The sequence below is a fragment of the Rhamphochromis sp. 'chilingali' genome (genome assembly GCF_963969265.1).
Source record: "Rhamphochromis sp. 'chilingali' genome assembly, chromosome: 11".
In the NCBI taxonomy this organism is placed as follows: Eukaryota; Metazoa; Chordata; class Actinopteri; order Cichliformes; family Cichlidae; genus Rhamphochromis; species Rhamphochromis sp. 'chilingali'.
Genome location: NC_137938.1, coordinates 3,494,307 through 3,511,271, shown reverse-complemented (window position 1 = coordinate 3,511,271; position 16,965 = coordinate 3,494,307). Strand labels below are relative to the sequence as shown.

The 16,965-nt window shown below is 42.4% G+C and overlaps 1 protein-coding gene across 3 annotated transcripts in view; it reads left to right on the top strand.

The window, feature by feature from the left end:
• cdk14 (cyclin dependent kinase 14) overlaps nucleotides 1-16,965 on the top strand; it is a 238,532-nt gene that overhangs the window by 131,316 nt on the left and 90,251 nt on the right. For all 3 annotated transcript variants that reach the window (XM_080895578.1, XM_080895579.1, XM_080895580.1), the window contains one exon: nucleotides 4,227-4,320. In XM_080895578.1, the coding sequence (XP_080751704.1) occupies nucleotides 4,227-4,320 (94 nt within the window). The remainder of the gene's footprint in view (nucleotides 1-4,226; nucleotides 4,321-16,965) is intronic.

Here is a 16,965-nt window from a genome sequence, read left to right as displayed (position 1 = left end):
TTTACAGGCATGCTGCAGCATGTGAGTAGGCTGCATAGTGAGCTTCCTGGCCCTTCCTGTCACCTCGATGTTACCCGACCTAGAGGATAATAAGGCTGTGCTTAGCTTTGCTGATTTCTCATGAGCTGTATGTAGCCCCACATTCTAACACACGTTGGGCTTTGGCTCTATATTTTATGATCCAGGGTTCATAGCCAGGTTTGCATCTCAGCAGGTGGCTGTGGGCCTCCTTCAGGGCCATGAGGTGGGCCTGAAGGAGGAGACTGTGCGAGGACTTGTACTTGTGCCTCACTGACTCTGTGACAAAAAGATTTCTTTTCACTTTTACTGAAACTCTCCTATTACAGCACCTACTTTAATCAAAGAAATAGCTGTGCCCACAGGCCATTTGAAGGACTTGCACATGATGGTGGATGAAAAAAATAATAATTTTGATGTCAACACTGACTGCATATGAAAACTGGTCAGCCAGAGACAGTTCTTCAAGGTTATGGGCCGTTACCAATGACAAGTTACTCCTGAAAATGTCTATTTAAAATCACAAAAACAGGCGAGGGCCGAATTGAACGAGCTCAGTCACCGTTATTCATTTCACTCTGAGGGCGCCCCCTTTATAACATACCAGAACCATCGCAGTTAAAGATGACGATTTGTTCTAATTTATATTTAGTGACATAGCTAATATATATGAGTGTGGGTGTGTGAGTGTGTACTATTGAATATTGAAATATATTACAGAAGCCTAGCTGTTGTTTTAAATCTAAACCAGCTAATGTTTGTCATGAATGTACTTGAAATGAAATGAAATTCTACCTCAGGATCAATGAAGTCCATCCAACCCAAAATCCAGGCTGTGGAAATGTGTCTTGCAGTGCGACGCTTGACGTATTTGTTTGTCTGCTTTCCTGTCACATCATGAATCACCTCTCAGGCATATCTGTTGATTTACTGTCTTTGAATAAAGAGCCCAATATTTACTGAGGCTAATTTACTGTGTACTATAACTCAAAGGGTGCAGTCCACTCCAGTGACTGATTTAACTACAGCTCCAGTCACAGCACCTCTAACACTGTCTAATTACAGTAACAGCAGTGATAAAACACCACACTGCAGACTCATAGTCAGACGAAAATAAATACGGAAACAGAATCAAGAAGAGGGAGGCGCCGTGTTTCGACATACACATACGTGTAAACGCATGTATGTATTTTTCTTCATTTTTGCTGCTCTTAATTTGTACTGTCCACTTTCTGCTGTGACCAAGCACATTTCCCACCTGTGGGACTAATAAAAGTGTATCTTACCTTATGTAGATATTTATAGCATAAAGGCAGTGTTACACTTTGTATAAAGAGTCAGTTGCATGCCTGCACCACTTGTTCTACATAAAAAACTGTGAAAGGAAATGACTGTACCGTATCTTCCGCACTATAAGGTGCACTTAAAATCCTTTAATCTTCTCAAAAATCGGCAGTGCGCCTTATGCATGAATTCTGGTTGTGCTTACTGACCTCGAACTGATTTTATGTGGTACATGGTGCTCAAAAATCTGTCAAAAATGTTTTGGTACGACTTTGGTAAACTATGAAGCCGCACCGCTTGATGGATTATCGGAGCATTACGGAGCCTCGCGGAGTAATCTGGGTCCTAAACTCCGTCGGCTCAGGTCCCAAAGTCAAACGAACACTGCGCCATCACTGAGAGATAAAAACTGTTTAAATTCTTTAATCTTTAATAAAATTATCAACGTTGCTGCTTTATCGGGTGTAACTATGAAGTTTAACATCCAGGCATCCATGAAAACAGAATTTATTAAATTGAACGGAGTTAGAAGTTAGCAGGAGGTTAGCTCGCTGGTTTCCACCTAAGCATGATCTAAGCTGTGTCCCAAAACGTAGGCTGCATCCTTCGGAGGACTCAGCCTTCACAGTCTACTGCGAGGCTGTGAAATGGGACGGTCTAGCCTTCAGATTAGCATCACCGCTGTCTCGGTGGAGTTGCGGGGGTCTGAAAACGATGAAGCCGGGAGTCTGCTGCTCTCGCCGGGTCGAGTGACCGTTGTACCCCCCGGCTAGCTATCGAGCTGGTGGATAACAGACGTCTCCAAAACGTCAGCGCACTTTTGCAAATATACGATGTCTTGATAACCAAGCAGATATTTGAAGTTTACGCAGCTACTTTCTCGCCTGAAAATATGTTAAAAGTTTATTTTGTGACCCAGGAAGATTAATAAGAGTAATATTAAAACTTAGTAGCGGCCTCCATTGTTGGAAACTGGGCTGCGCTATGAATTCTGGGATATGGTGTGCCAAGAAGGACACACCCGAGCCATCCTTCAAATTCGGGGAAATGAAGGACGCATTTGTCGGCCGCATTTGAAGGAGTCGATGCATTGGAACAGCCTTTGTCGCCTGGCTGTGACGTAATCGGCCTTCAAATGCGGCCTCCGGAGGATGCAGCCGACGTTTTGGGACACAGCTATAGCATGTTCTGACTGAGAGACCTCTGAAAACGTACAGCTCTGCTATCACTTCCAACATAAATGAAGACAGAAAACTAAACAGCAGTGACATTTGTAGGGTTACTGAAGTTGGGCTAGCTGCTATATAAGGATGTGCTACGTGGTCACTAGCTACACAGCTATGTTAGCATAACATAAACAGTGAAGCTGGAGGATGAAAGCTGAGTTTTTTCCACTTATAAAAGTTAACGTGAAGGTTCCCGATGGTTAGAGACAAATGCAATCGCATGGCAGGATGCTGTTAACGGACCAAACTTCAGTCAGGAGAACAACTGAGATAATCCATCCACAATACGAGGTTAGTCATTAATATACTGCAACAACATGGGAATAGAGCAGCTGTGAGAGAATACAGCATTAATGAATCAATGGTACAGAAGTGGAGGAAGCAAGAAGAATGAGTTGAGTAAAATGTGACTTATCTGACTGTTTTGTTTACCTTAATGCGCCTTAAAATCTGGTGCACCTTATGGTTGAGAAATACGTTACTGGTCTTCCAGCTCCAGGGTGAAAAATATTACAAACTCCTGATGGCGTGACAGACACAAACCTGATTTAGAAGGCTAAAGGAAACTTTATGCAGGTTTACATTGAGAACTGGTAAGAGTGGGCTTCAGTTTCTAATAGTGGGCATTATTTAGCAAAGTGCACAAAGCTGATATTGTCACAACAGGTTTTATGTATATCCTTAAAGACTATCCCTGATGAAGGTCCTGATACTCACAGGGCTCAGTGTTGTTGTTCTTGACTTGTATGCATTCATTATTAGCATTTTTGTACCTTGACAGCGTTTCCTCAATAAAACCAATAAATAACGTGATCGAATCACATTTTCCTTAGCAGCCTATTTCCTGTTACCTGTGTGAAGAATGGAGACATCATTTCTAGCTGGAGGGTCAGTAACTTTGCCAGAACTTTAGAGCTAATAACCTGTCAGGCCTTTGTTGACAACATCATCCAATTTCAGACAAAATGACAGGAATGAATCAAACTGAGAGGAAGGTATAACTACACAGATGAAAATTGTTTTGTGTTATTCTTTTTTCTTTAAGCTGACCTTTGCCCGTATCACATATGCACCTCAGGCAGCAGAATAGTTCTCTACGCTCCAGCAGAAATACTGGATGCTGAGGTTATAGCTCTGTCATGGAGATGAAGCATTTTCATTCCGTAAAATGGAAGGAATGGAGAAGTTTTTGAGGGATGAATTTCAGGTAATCTCTCTCTCTCCTTGCATTGAGAAGGAGTGTGCACTGAGCCACGAAGCGAATCTGTCAGAAAAATAGCTCTTTGACAAATGAGCATCGACAGCACAGACTCTCACTCTCACACACACTCACACACACTCACACACACTCACACACACACACTCACACACACGCACCTTGGCCGTTCTCCCTCCATACTGAAGTGGTCTTGATATTTTAAGATTTCCAACCTACATTCACAGTCTAACAGCCCTCTGGAAGAAAAGAAATCAATACAGCCTCAGAATGACTTTCACTGTGAGGCTTGTTGGGGTGATTAAACAGTTAGTGTTTTGCAGACTGTAATTAGATGTGAACAAAGGACGGACCGGTCAAATACAACATTTTCCAATGATGCTTTATTCCAATGTGTTTTTATTTTAGGCGGCACCTGTGAAAGGCTTAAGGACATTGAGAAGAAATACAGGATTTATAATTAGTGTTATTTTCTCCTCCAGGGGAGTGGGCTGCATTTTCATTGAGATGATCCAAGGAGTGGCTGCATTTCCTGGGATGAAGGACATCCAAGACCAGCTGGAGAGGATATTCCTGGTGAGTGACTGCTAAAGTGAATTTGGAATAGCTCTTCTCAGGCCACTGCAGCTCAGGGCTACGGTCAGAACCGTGACACGACCAATCTTTGATTTTCATCCGATCTACTGTGGATGCACTTTTTTTGCAGTCACTGCATGGATCATAGCCCTGAACATATATAATAAATTATTATTATTTTGTATGAACTCGTGAGTGAACTAGTTGGTTACTCAATAACTGTAAGCCTGAGTTAGCAAAGTGACCCCAAACAATGATGACTCCTCCACCATGCTTGATAAGCTAGATGGGGCTTTGGTGTCTTTTCCCCCTGTATATATGTTGGTGTACGCGTTGCTGAAAGGTTCATTTTTGGACTAAAGGACTGATGTGTGTTATAGAAAGGAAAGTTGCTACGTATGTTTTGTCCATTTAAGTTGATTTGAGGGTCCTCAGCTGTGTTAGTGACAGATGGGGTTCTTGGGTTCTAAGAATCTCTTTTTTTGTACCAATCAACATGCACAGGCTTTCACTGCAGTTTATTATAAACTGAGGAATACTGAGCCTGGGAGCAGGACAAGAAACAGCTTCTGACAAACATGAATGACCAGAGCTGTGGCCTCACGGGACAGAAACAGTGTGCTTCTGTCCTTTTCAGCACTTTCTCCGTTGTTACACTTATTCAGACAAACTGTGTAATCTATGTATACAAAGTGACAACACACACATGCATGGCTGAAAGTGAACAGTCTGTCAGGTCTCCAGTATCATACATGGATATCATACATGGTGCAGTGCTGCTGTAGTTGCAGCAGCCTTAACAGACCATGCAGCCCTGTGTCAACAGACCCTCACATTTAGAAAATGTTGGCGTCTTCTTTTCAGATTCTGCTTCATGCTGACATGATTACACTGTTCCTGTAGAGCCACAGTCATGCTAGTGCTCTCTTATTCTAGTGCATGTCAGAGGCGCTGTGCTGGGTCCATAATGGTGACAGAGGAGACAGTGAGAGCAGATAACTTTTGCTTTGTGACACGATGTGTTATCCTGCTGAAAGGCAGCATTAAAAGATGCTAAACCACGTCCACAGACAGCTACACACAGTCCGTAGTGTTGCTCACACCTTGGTTTCTGCTATTAATGGCCCACCAGTGTGCCAAGCAAACATTTCCCACACCATTACACCGCCAGGAGAGGCTTGGACTGTTGACGAAGACACGTTGGCCCCTTGGATTCATGCTTTTGGCGCCAAATTGTGAGTCTACCATCTGCTGCTTCAGCAGAAATGTAGACTCATCAGACCAAACTACACCTTTCATTTGGTAGTGGCGAGTCTGTGCCCACTGTAGCGTCACATTTCTGTTACTGGCAATAAGTAGCCTGTATCTGCAAGCATTTTCACGCCATGATTAGCTAATTGCATGAATAAATGGACCATTCTTTGCTTTCTAAACACTGAGTACTGGTTTAAAGTTACAGTAATACTGAAATATTGTCTCATAGAACTTTGCACGACCCACAGTGCTGACCAGGTGTGTCCATCTATGGCTAGGGTGCATTTTAAACTGGACTTCCTCCAGCTGGATAGCACGCAGGACGCAGGGAAAGCGAGTTAACAATAAAAACGATTAAAAAAATAACAATATTAAAAAAAAAGATAAAAAACCCTGAAAACCATCAATTTCACACCCGGGCCTCAACTCTTGTGGCCCAGTTTCAAACGACCGGGCTGCAAGAGTTGCATCTACCAGCGCTGATGCTGATGTGGACGCGTCCTGCCTGCCTACATTTGACAGGTTTGAGAACAGATTTGTGTATATGTAATATTTCCAGCCAACACACTCCCGAGGCGTAATATTTTACACTAGGTGACAAATCGTCAACATGTCATGCTTCCAGGCGCCCAACACGTTCCTAAATGACGAGATCGGAAAAATGAGGAAACATGAGAACTGTTTGGAATCAATCCACACATGTTCATTCATCTTCCTCAAATGTTTTTGTAAAACACTGTTTCACGTCATTAAAGTGCTGGTTAAGGTTAGGCATAAGGTTATGGTTAGGCAGGGCTCTAGACTAACTTTTTGCCATGGGCGTACCGGCACAAAAGTTAGGCGCACACAAATTTTCTAATAATTGATATAATATAATGTGTTTTTCTGGATACACTGTGCTTTTTCAGCATTCAAAGATTGATGACACCGTGTCAGAGCACTGGCTATGAATTTCAGAAGGATCAGGCCTTAACAGAAAAGTTAGCAATAGTTCTTTTCCTATTACAGCTACATCCACGTCTGTCGTGCCTAGGCTGCTCACCAGGGCTGGGTATCATCACTGATTTCTACAATCCATTCGATTCCGGTTTTCAAAGTCCCGATTCGATTCAACTTAGCCTCAGACAGTCAGAAATATTATAATTCTGATCATTTATCAGTACTGACTTCATCAGAATTGTGAACATCACAGCAGATGCCTTTGTGTGAAAGTAACTGAGAATAAAACAGAAAAACATGAAGGAGATTTTCCTGGTCTGGCTTTTTATAGCAGAAAACCCTAAAAATATTCTACAATGTTCTGCATATAAAGTTTAAATTTCTTCAGTATTGAACAACAGAAAAAATAGGCTTTCTTGTCCGAGGTCATTTAAGTGAAAAAGAAAAAGACAGCAGCCACAGCCTGTAAACAACGGTAGACTGGTGGGTAATAAGCGAATGAATAATACAGAAAACAGAGATTGGAGACGGAAACTGTTCTTGAAGTACAGAGAGAGAGAGAGAGAGCTAGCTGTGCATGAAGTGTGATTTTAATAGTCGTGGAAGCAAAACAGCAAAATTCATGACGACATTGATCAAATGTGAAGCGCAGTTTGCTGCTTCTTTTGCTGCTGGCTCGGTGGATTTTGGTTGGAGAGACAAAACCTGCAGCTCAGAATCAGCGCAAAAAGACGTAAACACAGCGCGGACCGGACGCATCAGGATCGCTGAGCTCCGACAGCGTGTCCGTCTGCGGGCCGTCGGGTGAGAAAGCCGAGAAAGACAAAGTTGATTCTGATGCGTCGGTCTGTGTTTACGTCTTTGTGTGGAGTCCGTGTACCTGCTCTCATCTGCTGTTTGGTGGTTGTTGAAATGGTTTTGTGAGCTTTAATCTGAGAATCTGGCGTTTCTGGCAAAACACAGTTATGTTTAAAAGTCGATTCAGGGTTTAATGAATTGATATCGCTTTATTCAAGCTACTCACCTCCCACTTCCACCTGCACTTTCAACTGGACCACGGCCAATCAGAGAGGTCCCGCCCCTGACTATCTCTGATTGGTTTAGTCCACGATAGGGGCAAAATGTGTCTGTTGTTGACCACAGGGAAGGTTGCAGATTTTTTTTTTCCGCTACCCGAACAGTTGGTCGCACAGGTGCAACCAAATATTTTTTTTTAGTCGCACCACTGAAAAATATGGCCTGGAATACATGGCTGGAACGTGTTTTACTGCGGGACCGTCATTCTGAAGTAAATAAAAATTTATTTATATAGCACAAGTGCTTCACAATAAAACCAGAAATACAAAGAAAATAATATGAAACAGTAAAAATATGATTAAAAGTTCATTTGTATAAAAATGTCTTCAGCTGCTTTTTAAAGCAGTCAATGGAGTAAAGACAACAGCAGGGAGTTCCACGGCCTAGGGGCCTGAAAAGCCCGATCCCCACGTGGGACCAACAGTAACCTCTGACCTGACGACCTAAGTGCTCGGGATGAAGCATGAGGTTTCAACAGGTCAGACATATACTGGGGAGCTTCACCGTGCAGAGCTCTAAAAGTTACAACTAAAATTTTAAAATGAACCCTAAAATTTACTGGCAACCACTGAAGAGAAGCCAAAACTGGAGTAATGTGTGGCCTCTTGTTTGTACCAGTGTATTTGTGCTACTGTATTTCACCCACAACCCGGCACGCAGCTTAAGAATGCCAAAGGTCGCCTTTCACGTTCCTTTTGCCGCAGGACGTGACAAATCGTCAGGATGTTACGCCTCAGGAGTGAGAACGGGCTGTTCCAGCAGTAGCGTCCACGGGAAGACAATCATGGCAGACAGACTGTAGAGTGCACCTGCCAGTCACTGGCTAATTTCTTATGGCTGGCTCTTCCATAGCCACTGATTTGAGTGGTTCCATGTTCCAGTTGCATTCAGTCACATGAGTGAGACAATATGAGACAATATGAGACAATATGAGACAATGATTGACAAACATGGTTGTCAATATGAACCTTGTTTTGTAAACATCCTATATGATGTTTGACACATATATAATCATATAGCTGTAAGTAATTACATCTATGATTATCTATCAATTGGATGGCTGGCATAAATATTTTAAAGTGATGTGAAGTCTCATGAATCCTTTAATCTGGTGATCCCTCCATATAATTTCATCCCCAGTCTCTTAATTGAAGCAGAGTGTAGCAGGGCAGACATAATGGATTCATATTCATAGGCTGAAAGGGCCTGAATAATTAATGTATAAAATGATTGAGATGAGAGTATGGAACAGATTTAACCGGGAAAGGCTAAAGATGCACATCTGAGAACGAATGGCTTTGGGATGAAGGGATGAGGAAAGGTGAACAAAGCCCTGCAGGCAGGGGGGTTTCTTAAAACGCAAACAGAAGAACAAGATGAAGAAAAACACGTCTTATTGATTGTCTTTTATGCTAGAAGGGATCAGTGGGGCTTCTGTAAGAGGTGCCGGCCCTCAGTGATCCCCGCTCGTCTCTCAGACTCAAAGAGGCCCAACAGTGGGATCGCTGCTGGCCACACTGATGATGAGGCTCAGCTGCTCGTTGCTTCCCTACAGAGACTTTCCACTCTGGTCATTCTTTGTTTCCTTTAGTTTCTGCCACCATCATGGAAATCCACCAAGTAACTTATGTGAGCCGACACGGTTGCATGTGTACATAAAAGAGATAAACCCAAAACACAAGCTATCCAGTAAAAAGGTCACCTGTAACAGCACAGGTGGTAGTTCTATGGCTCAGGCTGTCACTGTCATCTGAAAGTGTACCTGCTGTTCTGTCCGGTAGCACCGAGCCTTAAAAGCTGTGGGGCAGCAGTAATTGAACAAATGGAGAGAGAGAGAAAGTTTATCAGTTCTTCTCTGTAGATCTTTGTCTGTCCTCGAGGACAGAGTCCCACGTCCTGGTTAGTGTTATGTGCAAATGATGCGATACACAGCACAGATGGGGCGATCATGTGATTATCATTTAGACAAAAAGGACTTCAAACTGTTGTTAAAATGTTTTTTTCACACAGTTTTGTTCTAGAGACTTAATTACTATTTCTATTAAGACCGTACTGGCATTGCTTACTGATTTAAGTATCTGTTGTTGTTGTTGATTTAAGTGCAAACATTAAGTAGAATCACAGATATTTGTGTTTAAAATACTCTATTACTATTAAAAGAAAGAGTAACTATTTTACTCAAACAAAAATGCAGAAGAACATTAAAATGTACTGAAAGTAAGAAGGTAGCAAGCAGCTCTTTTGAGGACATTTCTACCAGAACGGACCCGTGTGCTGTTTAATAAAGTAATGTTAGTACGTGTGAATAGAAATGTTTTTCCAGCTCTCAGCATCCACTCAGCTTCAATTTGTTATGTAGGACAAAAGCAGTGAAAGACATTAGCGTAGCTTTCTTTGATAACGCTGTAGAGGATGTGCGCCCACACTGAACATGATTCGAGTCAGGGGCTAAAATGAGTTTCAGCAGGTGGGAAACTGAAGATCAGTGTCAGCCGCTCAGCATGGGGAGAAGAATCACAACTCAACACTTTGTTCTGAGAGCTCCACTAAATTGTCTCTAATACATAATAATAATAATATATAATAATAATACATGCTGTCTGCCATCTTTCTCCATCTCTGACTAGTTCGCGCTCACTCTTTGCTGTCCCTGCGAAACGCAGCAACTAGACTGCTAGCAGACACACTGTGCGACAAACTGCACACAAACAGGCTGTGTGTTTATTGATATTTATTGTTTTATACTGTGACCACAACTCATGTGCAATGCCTGTTTTGACAATGTAAGGAGTAGAAAGTACAGATACTTGTGTTAAATTATAGGAAGTAAAAAGTTGTCAGAAAAAAGTAAAGTATAGATATCAGTAAATTCTACTTGAGTACAGTAATTAAGTATTTGTGCTTACAATGATATTAAATTAATTCATTGCAGTCTGTTTTAAACTGGATCCTGTTTAAAATATTTGAAATCATTTAACACTTTTTCCCAGTGGCGTGACAGGAATTGGATGCTGCAATGCTAATGCGTGTTAAACTTTAGTGACACACCTGTGCGCCGCACAAAGGTGTGCCGTGGAAGATTATCTGGTTCCACCAGATTAGTACTCCAAGCCACCGGCGTGAGTAACGGGCAGAACAAGTACATTCTCTTCCACTAGAGGGCAGTACAACTACCTGCTTTAATTCAATTGGTTGCCAACTGTCGATAAAACAGAAAAAGACAAAGAAAAAAATTACATAATGGATAAATGTTTGACAAGAAAAAGTAGTCAGTCTGACCTGGTCCTGGAGAAAATTCCAACCCAGATGAAGGCCTGAGCATGAATAATGGTCAGATAAAGCAAACAAGGTACACTGGGGACAAACCGAGCCAATTCTGCTGCACCTTTTTTGTTTGGTGGTGTGCCGTGTGATTTTTCTGATGGGAAATATGTGCTGTAGCTCCAAAAGATTGGGAAACACTGCTCTAGATCTTCAGCTGCAATTATCGCACAATTATCTGTGGTTTGTATCCATTACAAGTTTTTTAAAAGTTATTATTTGTTACTTTTGTCAGACAATTTCAGCAGTTTATAACTATTTCAGCTGTTTGTTCAGTTTTTTAACTGTCATCTTACACTTAATGGTTTTGTGGCATTTGCCTTAACATTTATGCAGTACTGCAAACAGTTGTCACCACCAGGATTACTTTTCCTGTAGCTCTTTTTTCTTCCACAGTCACTTTAGTATTGATGTTATCATTAATACAATACAATACAATTTTATTTATATAGCACATTAAAAAACCCACAGGTGTGCCAAAGTGCTTCACAGAACGAGTTAAGAGCAATAATAAATACAAATACAAAACACAAAATACAAATAAAATATACTAACAGGCGGGTGACATAGCTAACCAATAATACACCAGGCGTAGTAGGCACAACTTGAAAGGCTGAAGGTTAAAACATTATAAACATTAATAAAGTGAAAAAGATAACTTACAGTACACTAAAAATGCGAGCTCTAGGAGGCGGGAAAGTTTTTAATCGAGATTTAAAAGATTGAATTGAATCAGACGCCCGAATAGCTAGAGGGAGGTTATTCCAGAGGTAAGGTGCGACAGCGGCGAATGCGCGGTCACGTCTGGTCTTGAGCCGAGATCTACGTCGCACCAGGAGCATTTGGCCTGATCTAAGCGCTGTCCCAGGGGTATAACAGCTGAGGAGATCCGTAAGATAGCTGGGCGCGGTGTTATTTATGATTTTAAAAGTGAGCAATAAGATTTTAAAATCAATATGAAATTTAATAGGGAGCCAGTGCAGGTCGGAAAGAACTGGAGTAATAGACTCAAACCTGCCAGTTCCAGTTAAGAGACGCGCAGCCGCATTTTGAACGAGCTGCAGTTTGTGAACAAGGGCAGAATGGAGACCAGTATGAAGGGAATTACAGTAATCTAATCTTGATGTAACAAAGGCATGGATAAGTTTCTCCAGGTCTTTATGTGGTAAGTAGGGCTTGGCCTTAGAGATTAGACGTAGTTGATTGAAACGCGATTTAACTACGGAGGACACATGTAGGTCCAACTTGAAGGAACTGTCCAAGACAACACCCAGGTTCCTCACAGTGTCAGAAAGGGAGTCAGCAAAGGGCCCAAAAATACCAATTAGTTCAGCCCGAGAGGAGGGAGTATCAAAGATTACAGTTTCTGTCTTCTTATCATTTAAAATGAGAGAATTGCTCAGTAGCCAGATTTTAACTTCATCCATACAATCAAAGAAGTGTTGCAACGACGACGTGACATCCTCAGCTAGTTCAAAATAGATTTGAATGTCATCCGCATAAAAGTGAAAAGAAAAGTTGTATTTATCAAAGATTCGGCCCAAGGGTAACAAGTATAAAGAGAACAGCATGGGACCCAGCACAGACCCCTGGGGGACACCAGAGGTGACAGGGGCAATGGAGGAGGCGTAGGTACCCATGGTGACAGAAAAGGACCTTTCTGAGAGAGAGGATTTAAACCAGCTAAGGGCACTGCCCGTGATGCCCACCACATCCTCAAGCCTCATTAAAAGGACATTATGGTCCACCAAATCAAAAGCAGAGGACAAATCAAGCAAAATGAACACCACAGGGCGCCCTGAGTCAGCAATTGAGAGAAGATCATTAAAGACTCTCAGTAATGCAGTTTCCATGCTATGGCGTGGCTTAAACCCCGACTGAAAATTTCCCCGATATTATTTGCAACCAAATAAGTTTGAAGTTGGGAATGAACAATCTTCTCTAGGATTTTAGACAGAAACGGGAGTTTGGAAATGGGTCCAAAGTTAGCGAGGTCATTCTGATCAAGGGAGCTCTTTTTGAGTATAGGTTGCACTACAGTGTGTTTATAACAGTGACAGGTTAATTAATGATAAAATACAGGGCCCGATAATGTTAAACCCATCTTTAATAATGCAAGATGGAAGGATGTCATGAGCAGCGTTTGAGTTTTTTAGGTGATCAGTTATGCCCTTAAGAGTAGGGAGCGAAACTGGATCAAACTGATTGAGGTTAGTAGAGCATCGTAAAGCTGGGGCCTGACTCATCACAGGGGGGTGTCAGACTCTTAGAGATTCTGCCTGTAAAATGAGTTAAAAAAAATTTCACAAAGGGCTAAGGAAGCCAATCTAGGCGTTTCAGGACAAGGATTGGACAATGAGTTAAAAGTCTTAAATAAAATACGTGGGTTGTGACTGTTATCCGCAATGACACCCGACAGAAAAGCCGCTTTAGCCAACTTAGCAGATTTCTGAAACTCCAGGCGGGTCCTGCGAAGGGTATCAAAAGACACCTGGAGCCTATCTTTTTTCCACCGTCTCTCAGCTTGGCGGCAAACGCGTCGTAAAGCGTGTAAAGAGTCATTTAGCCACGGCTGAGAGCAGCTTCTAGGCCATTTTACTTTCATAGGGGCCACAACGTCCAGTAAAGAGGAGCAGGTAGAGAGAAAGGAGTTAGCAAAATCATCAACTGAAGAGGGTGTAGAACGATCAATGTCAGGGAGAACAGATTTAGAGAAAGCAGCCGAAAATTCAGCCACAGTCCCAGGATTGATTATGCGCACAAGACGTCAAGGACCCTCAAAGCTCTGGTCCAATTTACATAACTCTGCATCAAAGATGACTGGGAAATGATCGGAGATTCCAATGTTGCTGATGTCCCTGATACAAATGTCCAGTCCATAAGAAAAAATCAAATCAAGGGTATGTCCTTTAAGGTGGGTAGGTGCATTAACCCACTGGATAAGATTAAAAGAGTCAACTAAGGCTAGAAAATCCTTGGCAAACACATCATCTTTACAACAAATGTGAATGTTAAAATCGCCAGTGATAAGAACACGATCATAATTTAGGTAAAGAGATGCTAAAAAGTCACCAAAGTCGTTAATGAAAGTCTTATTATATTTCGGGGGACAGTAAATCACAACACAGAGAGTCAAGGGGGGACCAGCAAGTTCCAGCAGCTGAGCTTCAAAGCTAGGGAACATAGGGGAAGGCATGTGCCGTACTCAGAATTTATTCCTAAAGACCACTGCCAGTCCTCCACCCCTGCCCGAAGGTCTGGGTGAGACTCATCGGGACGAATCCAAGTTTCCGTCATGAATAGTAAATCCAGTCCTGTAGCAGTAAAAAAATCGCTCACAATAAGTCTTACTCGTCAGCAACCTAACATTTAATACCGCCATCCGAGTCGAAGTCGCAGTCGGAAGCACGTCTCGGGCGGCATAGATTGCCATAGCACACGCCGCCTTTAGGAGGCTTAATCCAACATCGAGCCGGCGAGTAAACCACTGGGGCGGCAGGGCGGGCCTGCAGCTCAGCATGGCGAATCCATCGATGCCTAAACAATCTAAAGGTAAAGTGCTCCCAGAAAGTCGGGGGAAGGCGGAGAGCATCCACATCGACGTTGAAGCCAGCCACATACCGTGCCTTTAGATAAGCCTTAATGCGGACACGGACACCACTCCGTTTACCCTTTTCCTGTAGCGTCTCCTGTGCGGAGGAAGCGGAGATCGGCGGTACGTTCCTGAGAGGTGATCCGTCCGCGGCAGAGTGGTATCTCCTAAATTCCACCACGGGTCCGATCCATGGAAGTATGACCCGTAACTATAGGGTGGCCAGAGACTTAAGAGTAAGCCGGTCATAAGTTAGCAATGCAGAGCCACCTGAATAGCATATTAGCAGAAAGGTAAGAAGCAGCAGAGAGCAGTGGAGACGGCCTGCCGAACACACTGGCGCCATCTTCCTGTCTAAATCCAGTGTGTTTCCCCTTTCAGTATCATAGTAATGGACAAAAGGTCAGGGCCACAAGCTCTATAGTCTTATAAAAGCCATTTCAACCACGTAGTATGACAACAAGCACATAGATATTTAAACAGGGGTTCCTATAAAACAAGCCTGAACGTCTTTTGTTTTATTTAAACAAACCTTCATTTGAAATGCAAAGCGAATATATTCCACTGGCTAGAGAGTGCTCGCCATTTCTTATCCAAATCACATTTGCTATTTTGGATTCATGTGTGTTCAACTGTCAGCAGGCGGTAAAAGACAGGTGAATATGAAAATGTGCAGGTATGCGGCTTGGCGAGGCAGTATGTGGATCACAGCATTAGCTCACCTGTCAGAGTCAGCATTGACATTTCCATCCATCCTGCTGGCTCTGCTCTGCAGCTCTGTGCGTTCGCTGCCAGCCTGTCAGACAGGTCAGAGTTTCACGCACAGCCTCAGAGACTCATGTGAAGGGCACCCTCAATGAATTATGCGGAGTCAGAAGCATCTTAAAGGCCATGTTGTTTGAAGACAGGCAGAAGAAAGGTCAGCTTCCATCACTGTTTGAGAGGCACCCTGCCAGGAGTGGAGTCGGCACACTGAATGCAACGTGATGTCACGGGTTGACCTGGGGTTTTCTCCTTAACCAAACCATCAGCGGGTTAGTTGCTTCTGAGTGGGAAAGCAAAAGTTGAGTGATGTGTGCTGCTGTTATTTTAGGATCTTTGAGTTTGAGCTAAACTTCGTCAACATTTGTTAAAGAAGAAGGCAGATTATTTATAACGTAGATGGAGTAGATTTGTATTTCACTAAAGAAGGAAAAATATTTCCCTTGATAATGTGACAGATCAGTAAGCTTGCTTTTCACTCACCAGATGTGCTGAGGTCTGAACTCTAGTATTAATCTGGGGTTAAGGAACACAAGTATTCAGTCTAAAAAGAGCCAAATTTGGTTTTGCTTTAGATGGAAAGATGGATAACAGGAATGACTTGGCTGGAATGGGGTTCTATGGTAATTTTCAACATCAGTGGCTTTGGGGTATGTTTAATGACTTATCTCTGAAAAGCCTGCTGGTTAAAAACCCCGTTCAACAGCACTAATCACATGTTAGAAGCTCGTTTTCCATTCCAACAAAGTGATGCTCATATGATTGATTCTCATAAGCGTATAACTAATCTATTAAAAATACATACGAGTAGTTTGGGTTCGTGGACGCTGCCATGTTCCCCACCATATTTGAAAACATTGGTTGGGAAAGAGATCTCCTTTCTGACTAATGGGATTTGTGGTCTGTCTCTAGCCAGCCATGCAGAATGCCAACGGCAGAGGAGAAGAGAATTTGAAGGCATTTGCATGGCATAGAGGGACGTTTAAATTCATGTCTGCACAGAATCAGACTCCACATATGAAGCCTTATACCTATGTTTTTTTCATCTGAGAAGGGGTCCCCTTCACCAAAGAAACAAAAATGCAAATGAAAGAGACGACAGTGTCTTAATAAAATGTCTCAAGCTTCGTCTCCTGAACTGAGGTCAGGGCTCAACACATGAAAACTTACATAAACATGCTTATTCATTCTCAGTATTGTCTCAGTTGCTTCTTGTCAGCTGATCATGCATTTCATCTCCAAACAGCTGACACCCATCAGGCTAAACAACAACAGCTGGTTATTATCCCAGCTAATGTTAGGCTCAGCTGTCGAAAAAAACACTTTTTCTCTAATAAACAATAAACATTAAAAATCACATAAGCCTCAAAGTCCAACAAAGTTATATCCACTAGCAAGCAGCAGCTAATAAAAGCTAACAGTGGCTAACAGTAGCCAACAGCAACTAAAATAGCAGCGCTTACTGACAGCTCAGTACTTCGCTGTCACCAGTCAGAAGTGCAAACCAGTATCACAGCTAAACGTGCCTAAACGTCCATTTCACGCTTTGTCTCTCTAAAACGTGAAATGGACACGTATGCAGAAACTGCATTACTGCATTCAGAAATTACATCACCAGCAGGGGGAGATAGTAGATTTAATAGTATAGTATATTTAATTTGAGCAATTAAGAAATCTCCTCTGCTGTTACTGCAGATTAG